The sequence below is a fragment of the Vespa crabro genome, chromosome 3, assembly GCF_910589235.1.
Source record: "Vespa crabro chromosome 3, iyVesCrab1.2, whole genome shotgun sequence".
Classification (NCBI taxonomy): Eukaryota; Metazoa; Arthropoda; class Insecta; order Hymenoptera; family Vespidae; genus Vespa; species Vespa crabro.
The window spans coordinates 1,575,503-1,598,763 of NC_060957.1; the positions used below are offsets into that span (position 1 = coordinate 1,575,503).

A 23,261-nucleotide genomic window follows, 5' to 3' on the forward strand; every position below is an offset into this window, starting at 1 on the left:
TTTTTTGAATGTATTGTTAACGATATAAAGCATTATCATTTTTTGATAATATAGAATTCTATAATTCCGTTATCGATAACGTAGAGTCCATTTTTTCTATTTACATACGTCGATAAGATAAAATTAGACTTAAAATTATCAACCAAGGAAAATTTAAACACATTACCGATCTCTTTACCTTTTACGTAATATTATTGTCCACAATTCGTTGATTTTTATTAATGCAACTAACATCGATAAATATTTTTTAGAATATCATTTGAACATAAATAAAATTTTCTTTTCTAACGTTATCTCAATATTGCAAAATATTATCAGATCTATTTCTATCTCATTAATATAAATCTATTTAAATGATTGTATTATCATGAAAAATATTGGAAATAATTTTAATTATATAATTATATTTAATTAAAGAAGAAGAAGAAGAAGAAGAAGAAGAAGAAGAAGAAGAAGAAGAAGAAGAAGAAAAGAAAAGAAAAGAAAAAAAAGAACCTAAAAGTATTCTAGATTTGTCAATGATATTTCTATAAGATAATAATTTATTTTGAACGCTATGGATATACGTTTAATGTCAAGTAAATATAGCAACATAAAGGTATATGCGCGCGCTTGGCTAGAAGGAAACTCAGACGAATCGGCATAGAATACTTCGAAAACCGTCTTTACAGACGCGTAAGATAATCAAACAGTAGTGATATTAGATCTGACGGTTTAGAACTCGTATATAAGGAGTGATGTTATCTCGTTCAAAGAGTCATTCCATCGTCCGTTACTCGAAGAAGCAACAAAGTGCCTTTTATTACGAAAGAATTCATCTCTAGTTTCAAGAAAAATTTATTAAACTACAAGACCGAAATCATGGCCAAGGATAATCTCACTGCCATACTTTACGGCATCAATGACATTCGTCTGGTAAGTAAAAAAAATTTAATATCGTATTTTGGATACAAATACTTTTTACAATATTTATTTTCATAGAAAATTTTTTCGAATTTAATACGCTTTTATATTTATTAATTAATTTATATGAATCTCGTTATGAAATAAAAGAAATTATTATAATGTAGTTATTAAAAAGAAATATTAATATGTGTTAAAGTATTGAAATATTTTTCGTAATAAGAATCTTGAAATTCTATCATCAAAATAATTTCTATTATATTTTATTGATTAAAATAATATTTAATGCGTTTAACATTAAATGATCATCTCATTTCGAATTTATATAATGCCTGTTTGTGATATTGATATTTTTGAATTATTTAACAATATATATTTATACGTTATCTCATAAAATATGCATAATAACAATATTTCATTGGATATGATTTGGATTGAAATAAAAAAATGAAGATCCAAAAATAAATCCATTAAAAAAAAAAAAAAAGGAAGAAAAAATCAAAGAAAAAAAAAAAAGAAAGAAAGAAACAAAGAAAAAAACAATTATATCCTCTTTCATAGTTCGAAAAAAATTACGAGTGAAAAAAAATATTTTTTTACATGTTTATTATAGCTGACGCAGAGTCGTAAAAATTTATTACTTAATTCTTATACATACAAGTTTCTTAATAAACATTTTTATAACTTTAATGAGCTACAAAATATTTGCTTAGATATCAATAGACGGATATTCTCTATATATTATCTATTTGATAAATAAAAAAATATTTATATTATGTAATTGCATTTATTTAAAGTAGATGTTATAATCAAACGATAAAATATATATATCCATTTGTTGAATTTATCCCTGACCCTTGCGACATACACACACACATACTTACAGTCGATCGATAATTTCTATGACGTATGCAACTATCTCTATATTATCACTTCTTGAATATATCAATTGAATTAATATAAATAAAATCTTTGATATTGATTAAAGAAAAGAAAATAAGGAATAAATTTTTTATTGTTTATTAACATGTAAATTATATTGAACTTGAATGTTTATCTTATCGTATTGGTAGATAATACGAATTTAATATTTTAGAGAAAAATTTTTCTTCACGTATACATGATAAAACTAAATAAAAATACATTTTATAATAATAATAATAATAATAATAATAATAATAATAATAATAATAATAATAACAATAAAAATAATCTTTAATCGTGATATAATTTAAATACATTCACATGTATAAATGTGCTAACTATGTTTAATGATAAGCATTGCAAAAGAAGTAATGAATCTAGTGCATCAACAGCCTTGAACCTTGAATAGAATACTTGACGCTGCAGTTAAATAAATTATTGAATGCCATGTGCATATGGTTCTTAGTCGAGCTAATTAAGAAGGTTTTCTTATTCTACGTGTTTAATGACTTAAATGTTAAAACGGAGTAATTAACTTATATAATATTTAAACAAATACTCATTATCAGAATGAAAACACTCATGTATGTGATAACAAATAAACAAGAAATGATTTCAAATCAAAAGCACACTCAAGATGGCTATATATTTTATAGTAAAATAAAAAAAAAATATATATATATACTTTACATGTATATGTTATATAATATATATAAAAAAAAAATATATATATATATATATGTATCTATACACATCATATTTTATTTATAATAATTTGTAAATATTTTTTTATTTATTATAGGAACAAACACCTATTGAGGAACCAGAAGCCAATGGTTAGTAAAAATGAAAAATCATGATTAGTGATAATTGTAATTAAGTTTCAACTTTGTCTCCAATTGTCATTATTATTTTTAGAAGTGTTAATAGAAATGAGTTGTGTTGGAATTTGTGGATCGGACGTTCATTATCTTGAAAAGGGTAGAATAGGTGATTTTATTTTACGTAAACCAATGATTATCGGTCATGAATCATCTGGAGTAATTGCTAAACTTGGAAAAAATGTGACGAATTTGAAGGTAAACATACTTTCATTGAACTATTGAATTAAATAAGATTATTATATAAATTATTGTTTTATTTGTTTTAAAAATAGGTCGGTGATCGTGTAGCCATTGAACCTGGTGTGCCTTGTAGATTATGTAGTTTTTGTAAAAACGGCCGTTATAATTTATGTAAGGACATGGTATTTTGTGCTACTCCTCCTGTACACGGCAGTTTAAGACGCTTTTACAAACACGCAGCTGATTTTTGTTTCAAGTAAGTCTTTTGAAATATATTATTAATCTATACATGCATATATAATTTTAGATTAATTATTAAAAGGTAAAAGACAGTAACGAGATTTTTTTATTATTATTAAATATTAAGAGAAATACAAAATCTATTATTTTATATAAAAAGGAAACATTTAATTTATTTAACTGCGTATTTTGGTTGTGCATATAATATTGTTTCTTATTTTATATTATTTGCAATTTCATGATATGATAAAAAAACAGATGGGTATAACATGTGTATTTCGCTTATATCTTATATTACGTATTAAAACATTATAGATAATGATTTCTCAAATAAAATATTGTTTTATACGAAAATATTTTGACAAATTAATATTATAAATTTGCATTATATTTCTGAGCTTGAACTAGATGATAAATTAGTATTTGATATATTTGGTAACGCAGTTCGAACTCTTTTAACATTTATTTTACAATTATTCACATTACTGGCAAATCTTAAGGAATTCAATGTTTCGTTATAACATTCATCTAAAGGAGATATATTAAGCAACATAAGGGTTTTTGAATTACCTCCTAAAGATGGCATCAATAAATGTGTCAATTTTGAATTTCTATATGGCACATGTTCTTGCTTCTTTAAAAGTGCAAGAATAACGTTACCAAGATTAGCTAACGATTTATTAATATTCTTTGTTTCTGCGGTTCTAGCTGCTTCTTCGCCCTTTAATCTTTCAGAACCTGCTAAGTCAACTAAATTAAGATTTCCTATACAGATTTCTTCTTTTGTTTTATGTTCACCAATTAGTCGTATACGTGCTACTGAATGAGATCTAGATGATCTAAAAAATTACATTTCCCTTTAATATTTTAAAGAAATTAATAATTTGTAATCCAAATAATATTAAACATACCGTTCATTTGAATTAGTAGCTGCAACAGCTCTATTACGCTGCGCGGTCAATAAACATTCCTGTAATTCCTCAGCATTATGTATTTCTTCAACTTTGAGATTGCTCACATAAAGATCATGACCTCTATTATCTCTCATACGTATTTCATGAATTTTATTACATTGCGAGTCAAGAAGATCAACTATATGTTCATTATAAATCTCCAAGAAACTTGCTTCTATCCGGTATTCCCATCCAAGAAGTTCTAATTCTTTCATCTCTTTAAATATGTGTCGGACCTATAAGCATTATGACAATAAATAGAAATTTATTAAGATTAAAATTTATTAAGATAATTAACAAAGTTTAAATCAATCTTGAAAAAGAAAAAAAAAAAAAAATTAGTCGAGTATGTATTGTTTACCGTTCTGGGTATCATGCCTTCTGTATCAAATCCAGGCTCTCCTTCCATTGTGTATGTTTTACCAGAACCAGTTTGACCATACGCAAATACACAAACATTATATCCTTCAAGAGCAGATTGAACTAGAAGAGATAATTCTTCGAAAATATCAGCCTGTGATGCATTATGTGGAAACACTTTGTCAAAGGAGAATTCTTGCCGTAAATTTCTTACTTTTCCACTGCAACTAGCCATGTCTGAACCATCTGATTTTCCTATTTCTATAGTACATTCATCAACGAATTTTATAAAACATAATCTATGAAAACATAATAAATATAATATATATATATATATTTAAATAATAATGAATTAATAATAAAGATTTCACGAATATAAAGTAGCTTACGATTTTGAAGATTCTTTTGGAGTTCGTGGACGTACACGACAAAATACTCTTATATTACCCTTCATTTCTTGTATAGTATTATGAAGGATTCTACGTTCTTTATCCATCTGATGGACAAGAGATTGTAATTCTTCTTTGTGAATAGTTAAATCTTTAATAAGATTTTCATCATGTTCCAATTTAGTTTTAACTCTTTCAGTTTCAATTGTTTGTTCTTGTAATTTTGCTTGTTGATCTGCAAATTGATCTTGGAGTTCTTTTAATTCTTTAGTTACATTCTTATATGCTTCTTCTGCCTTTGTCCAGCGTTTAACAAAGTCTTCCTTTTCATTTTGTATCTGTTTAAATTCATCCTTTGTCGTTTCAAGTTCTTCAGATAAAGCTGCTTTTAAAGTTTCACATTCCTGTAATTTTAATTTGTACGTATTCCCATTATCTCTTAAGTCATCTATCATTTTTTGCAATTCTGCATTTTTGCTTGATATTTCTTTATAATTTCCACGCAATTTAATTAATTCGCCATTAACAATTGCAAAACGACCTTTATAATCCCATTTATTGACAGTAGTAGTAATAGTAGTAGTAGTAGCAGTAGTCTTATTGTTAGTATTATTTTCTGTAGGTCGATTTATACCATTTCTTGCTTTCAATGCTGTTTTCAATGTTTTTCTTGGTGTTATAACTTTAACTTTTGGTTTCTTTGTATTAGCATTTGTCACAATTGTTCCTGGCCTTTTCATGGCTTTGATTGCCTCATTAGATCTTGTAATTGCAGCAATATTTTTTGTACGTGTAGTTTGAGGTAAAGATTCATTTTCATTATTAGATTTTCCATCATTATTTAACAGATTCTTATCTTTCTTTGTATCATCTGTAAGTTTTGCACTGCTCACTGCACGTGATAAGCCAGTTTGAGTTTTTGTCATGTTTGGATTTTTTTTTTTTAAATCTATATCTATCAAGGTTGTAGCTTTTTTATAGAAATGGTTAGGTTTTGGTAATCGAGATTCCATCTGTTAAGTATAGAAGAAAAAAAAAATATATATATATATATATATATATATATATATATACATATACATTAATTTCTAATTATAAAAATTACATGTCCGTTCGCACGTTCTTATATACAAAAGTTATGTGCGTTTTTTTAAATTCATCACATAAATCATGCTTTAATAATAAATATAATGAAATATTAATAAATTTTATTCTTAAATATTACTATATTATCGTAATTTATTATTAATATATTTCAAATGCATCACACAAAACTTCTGTAAAGTTCTCATCTAAAAGAGATCTAATGAATAGTCGAGAAAAAAAAACAAAAAAAAAAAGATAAAAAACAAAAAAAAGAAAAGAATAAAACAATACAAAATAAGCAATGAATATTACGTTAAGTCGAATAAAGACTTTACGTTCTCTAATATTTCATATAAATGTAATCATTAAGAAATAATTCTAAATAATATAAAGCAAACCTTGTCCTTTACAACAGTCCTTCGTTGTAAAACACTTTTTACAAATTACTTTCAATTATATAAATCTACTAAACTTCCTCACAAATATACATTCCGTTTGCTATTAAAGTATAAAATGTTTCAAATAACTGCTCTGAAACTACCAATATATATTGTATATCAAACTTTACAATGATAAACATGCAGACAATTCTATTATGTTATTTCTTCATACCTGAAGAACGACGGTTAGACACACGCTTCTTATTTGAATCTGTGCCTTATCATGCAACGACCAATAAGAATACATGTAAACGATATAAGTATAATCATTGATAATATGTAAAAGAGATACGATATTTCATCTGTTTTTAAGACGACAATCTTTCGAGACGACATCTATCGAGAAATTCAATAAGTTATGAAAACATCGTAACAAGTATTGTTACGTACAATAATAAATATTAATTATTATTTATTTTATTAATATTCGGATTAGTCAATAAAAAATTATTTTTTCGTTATTTTACAAGGATAAATAATGTAATAAAGTTCGTATGTAAATTGCGATCAATTATTTTGACACAAATGTTATTAATAAATTCGGAATAATTTTGATTGCGCGCAATGTTTAAAAATCATTATGAAGATTAATTAATGAACTAATAAAATATTAATTATTGTTATTTGAAATTTATTATTGACAGTTTAAGTCTTTAGATTCATTTATTATATTGTTTAATAATTTGTATGATAGAAAAATTTGAATATTCTTATAATATGTTTCAATTTATTATATTTTATAGATTGCCTGATCATATAACGTTAGAAGAAGGAGCTCTTATGGAGCCTTTATCGGTTGGTGTTCACGCTTGCAAACGTGCTGATGTAAGAATTGGTTCCAAAGTATTAATTTTAGGAGCTGGACCAATTGGTTTAGTAACATTATTAGTTGCTAAAGCTATGGGTGCTAGTAAAGTTATTATTACTGGTATGTTATTTGTCAGTAGTGAATTTTTATGAAAATTTTACTTTTAATTTTAATCTAATAAGACGTTTTGTATAAATCTTGTGTAAAATAAAATAAATATTATTTTTAGATATAAAGCAAGATAAATTAGATGTAGCTAAAAAACTTGGAGCTGATGAGACATACTTAATGGAACGTGAGGTTTCTGAAAATGAAAATGTAAAAAAAATTCATGATTTATTTGGTGATGATCCTGATAAGACAATTGATGCGTCTGGTGCTCAGGCATCAATACGTTTAGCTATACTAGTGAGTATGATATTTATATTAAACAAAATTATTAAACAAAATCATATATTATAATAATTTCTTTCAGGTAACTAAATCAGGTGGTGTAATTGTTTTGGTTGGTTGTGGTCCTCCTGAAGTACAAATTCCACTTATGAATGCATTAGTAAGAGAAGTTGACATTAGAGGTGTTTTTAGATATGCTAATGAGTAAGTATTATCTATTAGAAAAATAATGTTTTAGTTTAACTTTATAATTATACATTTACATATTATATACATATTATGTGTATACATATTAATGAAATTAATTTTCAGCTATGGTGATGCGTTAGAACTGTTGTCTTCCAAAAAAATAGATGTGAAACCACTTATAACTCACAACTACAAAATAGAGGATACTGTTGCAGCATTTGCCCAAACAAAATCAGAAAGTGGTGTAATTAAAGTTATGATTCACTGCAAATAAGAAAATAATAGCTTAATTCAAAATTAAGCTAAAGTGAAATATTAAAAAACAAAAAAAAAAAGAAAAAAGAAAAATAAATAAAAAAAAAATAGATTATATGTTTTCATTTACATATTTTTACATGAAAAAATTACAGACTTGTAGTCTTAAAACTGAAGACAGATTTTATCTGATATGTATAATAATATTACAGATATAAAGTATATATTTTATAAATAACTGCAAATATAGTTGTTGATTGATGATAAATTATAGAAATTGCGACTTATAAAAAAATGTTTTTATATTTTTGACAATATACATTTGTTTGTACAAATATATGTTTTAAAATTTAATCTAAAATTATAACTTATAATATTACAAACGTGACAAATTATTAATACATAAAAATCAGAAATTGAATATACTTATTGAAAATCAACACAAAAATATATATATTATTAAATTTTGATAATATATATATATATCTATATATGTTATTGTAGTTTAAAATACGTATATATGATTTACAAAATGAGAACTGTGTTTCAGTTTTTATATCTTTTATTGTAAATTAATACTGTAGTTGAAATAAAAAATTATATTATTGGTTAAATTAAAATAAAAATGAGTTGTTATTTTTTATTGGCTTATTGATTTTTATGTAATCCATATGTGTATAATTATAACAATTTAAATAACAAAATTTTGTAACAAATTTTCTTAAAAATTTAGAAATTATTTATTCTTTTTATTTTAGATTGTAATATTATAAAATTGTGTAAAACAACTGTTCTTTTTCTCGCGAATAATATCAAAGAGAAAAATTAGATTTCAATATTTCTTTAGTAAAGTATCGATAATTTTTCGATATTATTTCATTAATCGAATTGCATTTGGCGCCATTGTTGATTTACGATGTCACTTCGAAATATCGTTCGAAAAACAGGTATTAATGCTTATGGATGTTTTCCTCAATGTTTCGGCGTAATAAATGCAGTTAAGTATATTTTTTCTATTTTTATCGAGAAACTACATTATTATATTATATTTTAAATATTAATTATATGAAGATTATTAACTTTATTATTCTTTATAAAATAATAAGGTTATATTGTAATAAAGTAATAAAATGTTTTGAACTATATTTGCATTGAATATTATTATATTAATTTTATTCAGTTGTTAGGCATGACTACGATGGCCTGTTCTAACTTTCCAAAGTCTCTCAATGAATTTGGATATGATTTTGATGCAGGTATGCTCAATGCTCATTCTCATATACCTATATATATATATATATATATATATATATATATATATATATATATATATATATATATTTTTGTATTTGTATAATATATGTATTGCTTGTCCTATATAATACATAAAACTGTATAAAAATAATATAAATGTTTGAAAGATATCAATTTGACATTAAACATTTTTATTTTAATAATAGATGGAAGATTAAAGAAATTAAATACAGAAACAGGTTTATTGATTAATGAAGGTTTTGAGTTTAATGTAAGCGAAAATCCACAATACAACCAAAAACGTTATGAAGCATTAGGTGAAGTAAGTTGTATCGATTTAATGATGCTTATATATTAATAATCAGTATATATATATATCATTACTTTACAATGCATATAATGCTTAAATTACAGGTTATTAATGAACATGTATATAATTTGTTGGAAAAAGAAGGTTTAAATAGATTGCCATTACCAAAACAAAGTTCTGTTACAATAGACAAAAGATCTTTTATATTTGCATCAAATGATGCTTTAGAAAATGAAAAAATATTAATTTTGATTCATGGTAGTGGTGTTGTCAGAGCTGGACAATGGGCTAGACGTTTAATTATAAATGATAGCCTTTTTACTGGAACTCAAATACCATACATTAGAAAAGCTAAAGATTTGGGTTATGGATTGTTTGTATTGAATACCAATGATAACATCAGAATAATTAAAGGGAAACCAAATAAAATTAAGGTTTCTATTAAAGTTTATTTTAACAAAGTTATGTATTTTATATGAGTAATATATTTTATAAGGAATATAAAAAATTTATGAACAGGGTAGTGGAGATCCACATGAACATTTGAAAACAGTATGGAATGACTATATTGGACCATCAAATTCCAAATATGTTGCTGTAGTAGCACACAGCTATGGTGGAGAGTGCATAGTTAAATTTGCAAGTTATTTGATAATATTATTCTATTATTTACATTTATAGTTAAAATAATATTTATTAATTCAATGATTATTATTTTCTATTTATAGGCAATAGATCATGCTGAGGAATTTAAAAGAAAAGTTTTTGCAGTTGGGTTAACAGATTCTGTACATATTGTACCATCTAAAGGATTTGAACATGTAGTGAAGGTACGTTATCAACATTATCAAATTGATAATCTATTATTAAGATAATATAACGACTGAGAATGAATCAATAGAAGAAAATGGATGTAGGGAGATGATTTGACCATCTGCGGCTTGCCGATCGACAAAAGCTCCGCGTGGTTCTCTTTATTAGCGTTCTACGTTACCGAGTGGTACTTCAGCTTCTCTTTTCACTCGGTATGTGGTATATTTACTCATGGAGATTGCAATTGAATATTGTCTGTTGAGAAGAGCGGAAACATACTTAATCGATTTTATAGAAAAAATTTAAGCGTATATAAAAAATATTTATAAAAATTTATTCTTAAATAGAAATTAAGATAAAACGTTCATTAAAATGGTAAATTAACTTTGCCAGATGATAGTATATTCATTCATATGAATGACATTTATTCAGCCATCGATTTGTAGATTTTGCAATGATATAGTGAGACGCACAGTATGACTTCTTGTATTAGCTCTATAGAGTCCATAGCCTTTAAGTGGTACTGAATTGTACTTATATGCTCGGTCGGTGGTCGTATTTCGAAATCTATTTGATATCCTATTTTTTTTTTTTTGTATTTCGACTATGACGAAAAAAAAAGGGGGGACCGATCATCTGTTATAAATGTACATATGTACGTACGAACAACTCTTTAATCTACTATTGCCTAAAATGATCATAGAATGAAACGTATAAATATTAACGTTTAATATTTTATACATTTAAATCGATTTAAAAGTACATTTTCAACGGATTGATAGGAACAAGTGAAAAAAGATCTATTCTAAAAAAAAAACAAGGCAAATTATAATGGCATACGTAACTTCGTATTTCTAATTAAAAAAGAAAAAAATCTTTAACACCTGTTTATTTTGCAACTCGTTCCATTGCAAAATCAGTCCCATTCCACAGTGTGCATAGTAAACTGGTAAGAGAATGGTAGAGCGACCATCGCATTATCAGAGACGTCAAATAATCAATTAGAGTGCCGGTGCAAACAGAAGTACCAACCGTGGTTTGTACCAATGCGTTCTCTCTCTCTCTCTCTCTTTCTCTCTCTCTCTCTCTCTTTTTCTATCCACAACTTCGGTACTTCGAGCAAATATAATCGACGACATTTCCCCCGAGGATGCGGTCTAACTCGATTCAACTTAACTTAGGCTCAACTTGGTTCGATTAGTTGCTGGGATTCGAGGACTTCGCGAAGCGCAGGTAAAGAGAATCGATGGCACGTTCTCGTGCTTACTACAACGATCGTTTTACTTAAAAGGAACGTAGAATGTCCTTTATTACGGTAATAATCACGATGGTTATTTGCACGATGTTAATCAAACAAGCAAGCATATCGATATATATATACGTTTATCAGGTGTACGGATAATGTGATAGCTTCATGTTCGAGTGATCGACTGTGTTTACGTAACGCTAGCCGCTTTTGAGTAAACAGCAAATGGAATTGATTCGGTCGGACGACAATCGAGGATAGTTCCCTAAAGCGATCCTCGTCTGGATGAGCCGCGTATATTCGATTTCATGTTGCGGTTTCCTTCTCGATAGCACGTGCCATAGTTTCTTGCGAGTAAGGATATACCAACGAAATAAGAAGAACGTATTATCGTATTTTCGTTACGGAAACGTCATCTTCTAGTTTCGTTTTTGCGGTTGCAGATGGTCAGAAATCGAATGTTTCTTTGGAAGCCTTAAAAAACGAAAGTGCATTGTAACTTCCGACGATATTCTATATCCTTTTTTTTACGATCGAGTAATGTTAGGTAGGATTTTATTTCTTCTTTTTCTTTTTTTTTTCTTTTTTTTTTTCTTTTTCTTTTTTTCTTCTTTTTTCTTTTACGTTTCTGTTTTCTCTTTCTTAAAATTTTATTTCGTTTCTGTGTAATTATAGATATCCAAAAACTGGGTATGTTCGGATAAGCCTTTGGATACATCAGTGCTTTGTCCAAGTGGAGATATAGAGCGAGTTTCTGCTGGTAAGATTTTTTTTCTTTCTTTTTTTTTTTTTAATTTATTTTTGACAATAGAACGACATTAATACATATACCGATAATACTTTCGATTTATATAGGTCATACCGTTCATGAGATGTCATCATCTTCGTGCATCGATTCTCTCTTTCGTTTTATAGAAGATCGTTATAGAAATATACATGATACTACAAAGGCTTGAAAAAAGAGGACTTATTTTATAGAGGCATAGTTATAAATTGTATTATTATTTATTATACTACGTGATTATTCTATTTTATTTCTATTAATATAGGTTTAACAAATTTTGTATTTTATGGATTAAAAATATCGACAATTATATACTATATATATATTATATATATATGTATATATATATTTATCCTAATTAATCTTAATCCTTTTTAGATCTTCAAGCAAAATCCAATGTTCATCGAAAATAGTTAGCTAGTAATCTAGATTAACTTTGCACAGATGCTCCTGATTATGTGGTAAGGTTACTTGGTTGATCTAATCTCTCGTAAGAGCAGCCCGTTTTCCAGAGACAAAAAGCAGAGCATCACGCGTCTCGGCTAATTGCATTACAGTAATTATATTATGTCTCTTAGTTCTCCTACTACACAATAAAGGCGCTTAATGCTACGTGGATATGATCATAGTCGTTTCTGATTACAAGTTTCAGTTTCTTGGATATAAATCGTTTAATTTCAAATTCTTTCATTTATTTAATTTATTTATTTTTTAATAAAACCAATATATATTCTTTTTATTTTCGATGACTTTGTCTTAATACGAGTATATATTTATCGCAAAGTAAATAATCATAGATAAAATGTTTACACTATTATGCTCTTCGTATTATTATTTTCTTCCAAATATATATATATATATGTGTGTGTGTGTGTGTGTGTATATATATATAAAACACTGGAGAAAGGAAAAATAAGGTATCCTTCGATAAGACAAAAGACAATACTTTTATCTATCGACAGTTTTTGATATCAATCGCAATATTATTTTTTATAAGAGAAGGCATGAGTCATGTATATATATATATATATCATAAAACATAATGTGCGAATAGAGAGGAGTATATCGGCGAAAGGAAAAGAAAAGAAAAAAAAAAATAGAAACAACAAGAGCAAGAAGTCAATATCGTAGAAAGCGATAGGACGTAACCCTCGGGCTAGGATGGTCCGATCTTCATGATCTTACGCTAAATTCAGATCGGATCTTTACGCCTCGACGTTTTCACCCTCTGCCATGAGTTCGGTATACGATGCGTCCTCGTCTAATAATAAAGAACTGCGGTAAAAAAAAGAAGCTCCCCATTGGACGTTAATCGCCACGCTTTGCTGCTTGTCAGACACTTGATCGATGGGTTTGCGACATTATCGTGTGCTCTTTTTAGTACTGACTTCTGTCAGAACGATCCTTCAAATAAAAAAAAAAAAAAAAACAAAAAAAGGAAGATCTCCAAAGGGTGATCAGTTGTCTCGAAATAAAACATTTATCGAGACGTTGCAGGATGGTGTATCTTTTAAGAATTTTTATGGATAACAAAAAATATATAAGAAGCATCATCATAGATTAGATTTATATTATTGGTATTAATGTCTTCGAAAAAAATATTTCAAATTCAGGAAAAGGTGTTTAATTCTGTTGATTTTTAGAAATAATCTTAAACGACTGAATGAAAGTGACAAATATTTTCTACCTGCGTATGTATATACTAATACGTTACGAACGTACGTAGGGGTGGCCTGTTTGTTAGGGTGGAGAAGCGTAGCGATTATCTCGCGGGGTCGCGTGGGAGGTCACGTTGGATTGAGGTAGGTGAGGCGACCCACGACCTTCGACCAATCGCGATGCTAGCTAGGAAACGGGCTGCCAATGAGAATACTGCTTGGGATGACCTTCTGCGCGATACTCCTTACGGTTTATCAGAAAGAAGCCACCCCCTATCAAAGTTGAAAATAGAACGTCCTTTATTTCTTTCTTTCTTTCTTTCTTTTTTGATTAATCCAAAAAGAATGATTGAAAAATTGAGAAAGATGATCATTAATATCGTTCTATTTCTTATATTAACAATTCAAAAGGGAATAAATGTTCTTTTTTTTTTTATCTATATATATATATATATATATATATATATATATATATATATTATTTGTTGTAATTAATACGAAAGGGATGTCGTGTATTTCAAAATATTATAAAACATATCCGTTTGTTTTTACAATATTTATAGGACATTGTTATCTGTAGATATATGACTCGCAAGAGATACTATAAAATAAATAAGATTTTTATATGCATACGTAAGCCAGTATGTCAGGCGCGTGTTTACAAACGCGAAAGAGAGAGAGAGCACGTGCACAGTGAAGAGGAAGAGGGAATAGCGTAGTACGTGGAAGGAAGGTGCATTAAAGCTACGGTGCTCACTATAGATGATAGCGTGTCAGTTATCGAGCGGTGGTGGGTACAGTAATTACTTCCTTCGGGGTTGGAGACGTGCGCGCGCCCCACGAGGGTGGGGTCAGAGGTCACACAGCTAGTGGCAACCGACTCTGGACAGCCAATCACAGTTCCACGCACTTCCTGTCTTTTCTACGACGTGCGTGCACGCCTTCTTCCTTTCTGCGCGAATCTATTCCGAGCTACATCTTCGATCTTCAACGAGTTTCTGTTTTTTCGACGTTACTTTTATTTTTTTACTTTTTTGTTTTTTTTTGTTTTTTTTTTTTTCATTAGAAATATCTTCTTCATACGTTGTCACTTAGAAACAGTTGTGTCTTCGTTCTCGATAGATAAGATATTCAATACTAGTTATGGTAATAGTTGTTAATTTTCTTTCCTCTTTTTTTTCTTTTTTTTTTTGTTTTCTTCTTTTCTTTTCTTTTCCTTCGTTTTTATTCCAGAAAAATTTCTATCAAAGGCATCGACAGGAAAATTAACATCGTTGCAATTTTTGCAATAGGCCAGCTCATCTTCGTGTTTCTCATAAGAAGGCTCAGTCGATTAGCTCTTTAATGTGTCTCGCGTTCCAAGATGGACAGGGACGTAGGTCGCTTTCTTGCTTTGGACCTTTTATCTTCTGCCCGATTCCCCGGCCATGATCGGTAAGGATACGGACGAGTGACTGATGAACCGACCGCTAATTACCGACCCTCTACTTCATAATACCAGTATATTAATAACTCGCATTTATACGCTCGTGAAAAATGAATAGCTTTCTTTCTCGCTCGACTCCAATGTATGGACGGAAGGTAGTACATGCATATATACCTTGAACGAATACATAGCATGAATGGCAGATAAATAGAAGTGAAACGATAAAAATGAAAGAATGGAAAAAGTTTACTTTTATTGAGCTTTCGGAGTTCAAGGCTTCACGAGTAAAAAACTATTTTCACAGACGTATGTACTGTGTTGATGTGGTCTACAACTCAGTTACATATGCATATACGTATGTTTCACGTATATATATATATATATATATATATATATATATATATATATATATATATATATATATATATATGCGATAAAGAAGAACAATGATGATACCAACAATGTGTACAATTTTAAACATGATATTCAACATCTTGTAATAATATTTCGTTATAACAGAAAAATTTGTAAATTGTTATAAGTTTTAGCATGGAATGAAGCATGATACATTTAGGAAATGAGAAGGATAACGTTTGGCGTATGACAAAATATTTCAATACATTTGGAAAGATCAAAGAGTTCCGGGATATATACACAAGTTCTTTTTCACTTTTCAATCGGAGAAAACGCTTGCGCTCCTTTTACAACATTAGTTCTGCATAAGTACAAACGTACGGATATAATCTCTTACATCTTGACAATGTCTTTTTTTTTTCCTCTTTTTTATCTTTTTTTTTTCTTTTTTTTTTTTTTTTCTCTATGAAAATATTATTACATCCTGTCATGTCAATGACAACTTTTTATATCATGTTTAAGTTATATTATGTAAATATTTTGTAGATCATACAATGGCAAATAAGAAAATAACTTATTTAATTGTACTAATAGTGTACCGAAGAAACAACAATTTTTTTGTTAGTAACTCGTTCTACCGATTTACTGGACAACGCATGACCAGGAGATTCCACACGGTATGTTCGCCACGCAATAGATAATTAATAATTCAGTCGGTTTTTGCCCAAGCACTTTGTCGATATTAAACGCAGACGTGGAACCCATAAGGGACACCGTGCACAAAGCCGCGGTAAGCTCAAAGCCCGCACCCACCAACACCACCACCATCCTCTGTTTCTCTCTCTCTCTCTCTCTCTCTCTCTCTCTTTATCTTTATCTCCCTCTCTATCTTTTTCTCTCATCCCTAGCCTTCTCTCTAGCAAGCAGTACGATACGATCATTCTGTGACCACCGATCCCATTTTACCCGAGACTCTCTCTCTCACTCTCTCTCTCTCTCTCTCTCTCTCTCTCTCTCTCTTTCGACAATGATTATACCAAAAGAGAAGAAACTCTTGATGCGAGTAATATCATTGCGTGCAACTTGCTTCGAAAGCAACGATCAAAGAGGAAAGCAACACGGAAGGAAAGTCATCGTTTAATGTTCGTTTTTTCTTTTTCTTTTTCTTTTTCTATTTTTCTTTTATTTTTTTTTTTTTTTTACATTCTGTTCAGGTACCAACATATCTTTCACAACCAGTATATACAGGAAAGTTTGTAATCTGTTCTGTAGTAAAGGAAAGCGAGCAAAGTCCGACTGGAAGCGTAGATTAAAAAAGAAAAGCTAGTAGATGACTTCGCGCAAGTCCGTAAAGTCTAGAGAGTCCATCGTGACCAGGAATCCCGCCCTCCACCTTCGTGGACGGAGGTTGAAATCAATACTCGGCTTGTCCACCAACTCTCTCTCTCTCTATCTCTCTCTCTTTCTCTCTCTCTTTCTCTCTCTCTCTCTCTCTGTCTCTTTTTCTCTCTTTAACATCCGTTCAACCACCTTATGTAGTTTGTATCTAATGTACGTAACATTTTAATAGTTTTCTTTTATTAGATTTTTGTTAAGATGTCGAGGTATGTTACGTATTCTCCAAAGACGTATATGAGATAATTATGAATTTTAAAAAATTTATGATATATATATATATATATATATATAAATTGATGAAATGTAATGTAACGTAATGTAAAGGTTAGAATATTTCCATTATTGGAAATGATCCAGACCGTTAAAGGATTGGTTAGTTACAGTGGAAGGTTAGAAGAACGGCTGATAACTTATAATAATGTATCTAATAAGCTAGCTGCTAACGCGCGGTCGAAAGGTAGCGTAGAATATTACGAGCTTCATTAGTCAGAGCTCGGTAAATTGACAGGCCCCACAATGAGGGAGACTCGAGAGGGGCGACTTGGCTGTAGGGCCGTGGTCGATTAATCTCGAGGCCGTTCTCTGCATATTTCACTTTGAGAGGAAAAGAAGAAGGGAAAGAGAGAGAGAGAGAGAGAGAGAGAGAGAGAGAGAGGAGAGGAGAGGAGAGGGATACGAGGTGCACGGTCTCTCGAATCAAAGAGAAACGATAGAGCCGCTAAATCACTGTCTCGTGCTTCTTTCACGTCTTTTCGTCTAACGTTCTATGAGATGTTGCGATCAAACACCATGAAATCTTATTTTATTATAATTTCTTATCCCCTTGTATCTTATTAATCGTAAATAATGAATTGATGCAATCGTTGATTTTCAATGACTGTATGTATTTTTTTTTTTTTTATTCGATCGAAGTCAAAGTTAAAGAGCGGATATAAGACCGAGTAAAAATTCAATGAATAACAAAGGCGAACGGTGTTTAAATTTAAATATCATAATCATATAAATAATTAATTTCAATGTATATGTTTACATATTATATTGTACAAATATATTCCCAAATAATATGATCATTTATACGACGAAAGTCAAGAGGAGGAAATCTTCATGCCAATAACTTTTTATCGTTCGCGACTTTTGAGCAAGAAATATGAATTGTTAATAGAAGGTAAAAGCAATTTTATGTACTCTACATAACGGCGTGCCGATATATTCTTAGGAGCAGCTCTTCCCGTTATTCGCTTTCCTCCCTTCACCACCTACGCTCTCTTTCTCTCTCTCTCTCTCTCTCTCTCTCTCTCTCTTTCTGTGCTATGTAAATCGAGCTATCGTACCCGCCACCTCTTCCCCCCGCATACATTAGTTTTTATCTGTTTTACTTTTTTATTCGAAAGTAATTTTCATAAAATCCTTCTTGCTCGTTCTTTTCATGGTATTCCCCGGAGGCATTCGTTAAAGCCTGGACGCGCGATTTAGCGGAGTTCCATTTTCGACGAATATCATTCGTGACTTTTACGGATAAAGATCGGAACGATTTTGTGAGAATTTTCTTTTAATATTTTCTATTTGATTCAATAACTTTGAAAATCTACATACGTTTACACACGAAACAGATATTACATATATACACACACACACATATATATATATATATATCCTATAATAATAATAAGAAATATATTGATACATTTATCTTAGATTTTAACGTCAATCTATCGTACGTATACTTGTGAACTTTAATATCAGTAAATTTTGTTACATTGTTTCAAAAGCACTTTATACGTATCCGTGAAGGACATAGGACCCGTCAAGAGATAAAACGAGTGACGAGTTCTCGTCGTGCATCTAAGGGGTGGTTAAAAGGGGGTGATGCACGAGAAGATCAGACTATGTGAGTCCTACAGAGTCTCGTGGGGTCGATCGCTCATCTCGAAAGAACGTTTGTACCACGAGATGCCCGGGATCCAAAGCCCGACCCTTCTATTCGTAATCTTCGCTATTCTCTGTAAACTATCTTACATCGATCATCCGGGTGGTTTCTATTAAATTTTTCATTGCCTTTCAGTATCTCCAACCATGTTCAGAAAGGAATACAGTTTTCGAGGAAACCAGGGTTTTCTCCTCGTCGTCTACGTGGTCGTGGTCGTAGTCGTAGTCGTGGTCGTGATCGTGATCGTGATCGTGATCGTGATCACGATCATAGTTGTTGTCATCATCGACGGATATTGCGCGTGTGTTCATTCGAACGTCGTTGTTCGTTCATTTCTGATACGGATATCAACGTGGATATCAAAAGAGAAACTAGATTTATAACCACATGAGTACGCTTTATCGGGTGATTCGATGGAATCAATAAATTTCTTCCTCATAGCGATCCTGGCCCTATAGGAATAAAGGATATGAAATTTGACGATCGAAGAACGATCATTCATCATTCGTCGAAGGTAAGAAAAAAGATCAGTATTATTATTAGGCATTCAATGTATCCTCCTTTTTTTCATACTTATTTATTCATTTATGTTTTTTTTTTTTTTTTTTTTTTTTAATGAAATCACTTGTTTTTGACAGATGGTGATCGGTGGAGAAAAAAAAAATTGTTATGATACTTATTGATGATCACACGTAAATACCTTTTAATATTCATCGACGATTTCTCATTTTTTATAGTTTTGATTTTTTTTTTCTTCTTCTCTCCTTTTTTTTTTCAATGACATCACACGTTATATTACGAGGATTTCGTCGATCCCATCTAGTATCGAATTTCCTTCAAAGAGAGAAGCTTCTCCATGGGAAAAGATACGAGAGGTAGAGGCGTTTGTGTCTTTAGAGTGGCAACAACTCACGACGCATTGCATTCTCAAAAGAGTTACTGGAGTGTGCCAATACTCTTGCTCGAAGTTAACTTTATTAAATCTGCAGGAGCGAGGATAACAGGCCGGAATTATTAAATAACTTACCACCTCGGCGCTTCGTTGAGTTCGCGATAATTGTAAGATGAAGCTTCGGTTACGTTATTTATGTGGTCGCCATTTGCTTTTTCTCCGTTCGTTCGTCCGTTCGTTAAGTTCCGTGCAAAGAAAACGGAAGAGGAAATGTACGCATGAGGTAACTAAGTTTTAATTTATTTATTGCGGTTTCTTCGCGGAAGTATCATGAGAAAGAAAAGATCCCTTCGGAAATGTTCCGGCAATGTAAAAAGGGATACGAATTCAAAATATCGAGGGAGTATATATTTGTCGTGGTCTTTTAATGAGAGCAATCATATTGAGTATTTATAGTTAAAAGGGGGAGAGGGGGAAAGAGAATTAGATATTAGATAAAATTCATACTGGTATTGCAAATGATCACGTAAATTTTTCTAATAACACATCGTTTCAATCTAATCGGTAGGTCGTCGTCGAATCGTCGTCACACTGGTTAATCCCTTTTCTCGATTCCAGGAACCATTGCCAGTAGGTTTCAGATTCAGATAGGATAGGGTAGACAAGTATCACGATGGTGGAGGTTTAGGTAACGGGATGTTCGCGGCTGGTCACCCTCGAGACTGGAATCAGAGACCGAGAGTAGCATGGATGCCAAAGGAAGTGGAAAGAGAGAGAGAGAGAGAGAGAGAGGGAGAGAGAGAGAACGATTCTCTCGATGTGTCCGACGGAAAGTGAGAGAGTGACGAAGGGAAAGGACGCAAGAGACGAGGATAAGAGAGACAGAGAGAAAGAAAGAGATAGAAGAATGCGTTGGACGATGAGAGCGAGGGAGAAAGAGTAGAAGGGAGGAGAGAGAGAGAGAGAGAGAGAGAGCTTTACCCCAGAGCCCCGGGCAACCACAACCCCCGAGCGATTTCGATTATCGATAGCACTCGTTTTAAAACACCCTGTGTCGATTCGGCGTCCACCCTCTCGCGCCACCTACCCCCGTCCCCTTTTCCCAGTCGCGATCCTAACCCTCGTCGCTCTTTTTATTCCCTACTCGTTGACGGACGCGACGATTGTCACGTTGGGAATTTGTAGTCCCTATGGATACCATTCGAGATTTGCCGGATTGCCCGGTCGGCTGTAAACACCTGCCAAGTCGCTTCCGTGCCTTCCGGACGACTTTTCATAATCGTATGTAGAGAAGCCGTATTTGTAATTAAAATTCTTAATAATCGTCGTTACGGTTCTCATCAAAATCGCGTGCGAGGTCGTAATCGATCGTGGAAAGAGCTTTGAATTTAATGGTAGGAACTGTCATTAGGGAGTTCTTTGCTTTGGACACGTAATTATTATAGTGGTTGGGGTACGGATAGCTTCTCATGCGTGAAACTTCGTTACACGAAGCTTCAGGCAGGTGGACTCGTAGGTAAGTAGTTAGGAAAGTTGACGATTCAAAAGCGAGCCTCATGTAAATCGCGCATCGTGATTCCCATAACCATCTGTTATATCTAACCTATCCGTTCAATATAATAAACTCTGTGATTTTATTATGTACTATATATGCATGCATATATAGTACATAGGTATCACCTGCCTTTGTATCGTCGATTGTTTTCAAAAATCATTTTGATCGCGGATGTGTCTTGCCCCCACCCAATCAAACTTATGTCGCGCTATGTCCATTGTATTCCCAATGAAAGCCGCGATGACCGACGATATGACTGAAAAAAAAAAAAGATAAAAAAAAAATAAAAGAAAAAATACATAGAGAGTTATGGTTAACCGCTTGGTGCCTGCACCAGAGGGACCTCTTTTGTTCTCCATGGACATGTCATTTCTTTCTTTCTTTCTTTCTTTCTTTCTTTCCTTCCTTCCTTCCTTCCCACCCTCTCTTCCGTTTAGGATTACGGTGTGCTTTTAAAATTAACTACGTCCGTGTACAGGACATAGAAAACTCGTAATATCATAGTTACGAACAAGTAGCCTTTCGTTATTTCATCGGTTGTCCTTGCACCTTTCCTTTTTTTTTTTTTACCCTATTGTCGTTGTCTCTTACGTTTTTTATCGAGAATTTATGCACATGCTTGTTATTACGTAACTAAATGTAGACGAACATAGGAAAATATTAGATTTTACGATGATCTTTATAAGATCGTTAATTATTTGATTAAATATTAATATGTATTATTCATTATCGATTATTAATGATTAGCTATATCAAGATTATGAATGTTATATCTATTAAAGACAAAATTAGCAACGGTAAATAGTAGTATGATGTACTAAAGAAATGGCAAAAAGAATATGTAGGAATCTTAAGAGGTTTGGAAAACGTTGGTACGAAGTAGGTCGTTTAAAGTGTCAGTTGTACAAATATTATTAACTTCTTGAGACTAAGTAGTTAAGAGTATTTTACAATTTCTTTTTATTTTCTTTTCTTTTCTTTTTTTTTTCTTTTTTTTTTTTGTTGCATTAGGACGGGTTACCGTAGATCCTATCGACATAGTAACGGCGACCTACAGAATAGAGGTAGAGATAGATAGATAGAGAGAAAGAGATTGAGAGAGAGAGAGAGAGAGAGAGAGAGAGAGAGAGAGAGAAAGAACAGTTTCTATCCTCGAGATGTTTTTCCAACGAATTTACATTGAAAGTTGCATCACGCGTGCAATAAGAACGATATGATTGACGATTGTGCGAGAAGAATAAAACGAGAAATGATTATTTTAAAAGCTTTATTTAATTTCGACGAGAAAAAAAAAATATATATATATATATATATACATATACATAATATATCTAGTTTGTCTAGTTTATCTATCTAAATAATATGAGATATATAAAACAGGCCATTTAAATAATTTCGTTATTTTTGTTTTTATAGAAAAAATACTCAGAACAAAAGTATTACTATTTCAACGGGCACATTTGATTGCGGAAAGGATTTTTTTTCAAGATTTTTATGTTACGAGATTTCAAAATCATTTCTTTTTTTTTTCGATGAATCTCTGTTTTCTTTTTTTTTTTTTTTTTTTTTTTTTTTTAATATGAATTAATTCCTCCTATATTCGGAATAAGAAAATATCAGGATACAATGTCGAAAAATGA

At 30.7% G+C, this 23,261-nt stretch overlaps 3 protein-coding genes across 7 annotated transcripts; 2 read left to right on the forward strand and 1 right to left on the reverse strand.

Annotated features, from left to right (window-relative positions):
* Positions 1–645: 645 nt before the first annotated feature.
* Positions 646–8,624, forward strand: LOC124423189 (sorbitol dehydrogenase-like). The gene is made up of 8 exons (XM_046960678.1): positions 646–915; positions 2,630–2,663; positions 2,746–2,906; positions 2,984–3,147; positions 7,103–7,287; positions 7,397–7,575; positions 7,643–7,764; positions 7,873–8,624. The coding sequence occupies exons 1-8, from the start codon at positions 862–864 to the stop codon at positions 8,021–8,023; spliced, it is 1,050 nt and encodes a 349-aa protein (XP_046816634.1). The 5' UTR covers positions 646–861; the 3' UTR covers positions 8,024–8,624.
* On the reverse strand, positions 3,298–6,989 carry LOC124423185 (protein claret segregational-like). Of its 2 annotated transcripts, none has more exons than XM_046960674.1 (5): positions 6,532–6,989; positions 4,834–5,846; positions 4,446–4,743; positions 4,043–4,320; positions 3,298–3,970 (listed from the first exon to the last, which is right to left on the reverse strand). In XM_046960674.1, the coding sequence occupies exons 1-5, from the start codon at positions 6,604–6,606 to the stop codon at positions 3,517–3,519; spliced, it is 2,118 nt and encodes a 705-aa protein (XP_046816630.1). In that variant the 5' UTR covers positions 6,607–6,989; the 3' UTR covers positions 3,298–3,516. The 2 variants fall into 2 exon arrangements, with proteins under 2 accessions (XP_046816630.1, XP_046816631.1); XM_046960675.1 differs by having other exon boundaries at positions 6,318–6,987.
* Positions 8,625–8,823: 199 nt separating the features above from the next.
* LOC124422479 (FAM172 family protein homolog CG10038) lies at positions 8,824–13,082 on the forward strand. 4 transcript variants are annotated; one of them, XM_046958951.1, is made up of 10 exons: positions 8,827–9,001; positions 9,185–9,260; positions 9,465–9,580; positions 9,673–10,002; positions 10,088–10,207; positions 10,297–10,398; positions 10,486–10,593; positions 12,303–12,387; positions 12,483–12,622; positions 12,790–13,082. In XM_046958951.1, exons 1-9 carry the CDS (start codon positions 8,921–8,923, stop codon positions 12,581–12,583), a joined length of 1,119 nt encoding a protein of 372 aa, XP_046814907.1. In that variant the 5' UTR covers positions 8,827–8,920; the 3' UTR covers positions 12,584–12,622; positions 12,790–13,082. The 4 variants fall into 4 exon arrangements, with proteins under 4 accessions (XP_046814908.1, XP_046814907.1, XP_046814906.1 ...); XM_046958952.1 differs by lacking the exon at positions 12,790–13,082 and having other exon boundaries at positions 8,824–9,002; positions 9,192–9,260; positions 12,483–12,693; XM_046958950.1 differs by lacking the exon at positions 12,790–13,082 and having other exon boundaries at positions 12,483–12,693.
* The last annotated feature ends 10,179 nt before the right edge of the window (positions 13,083–23,261 follow it).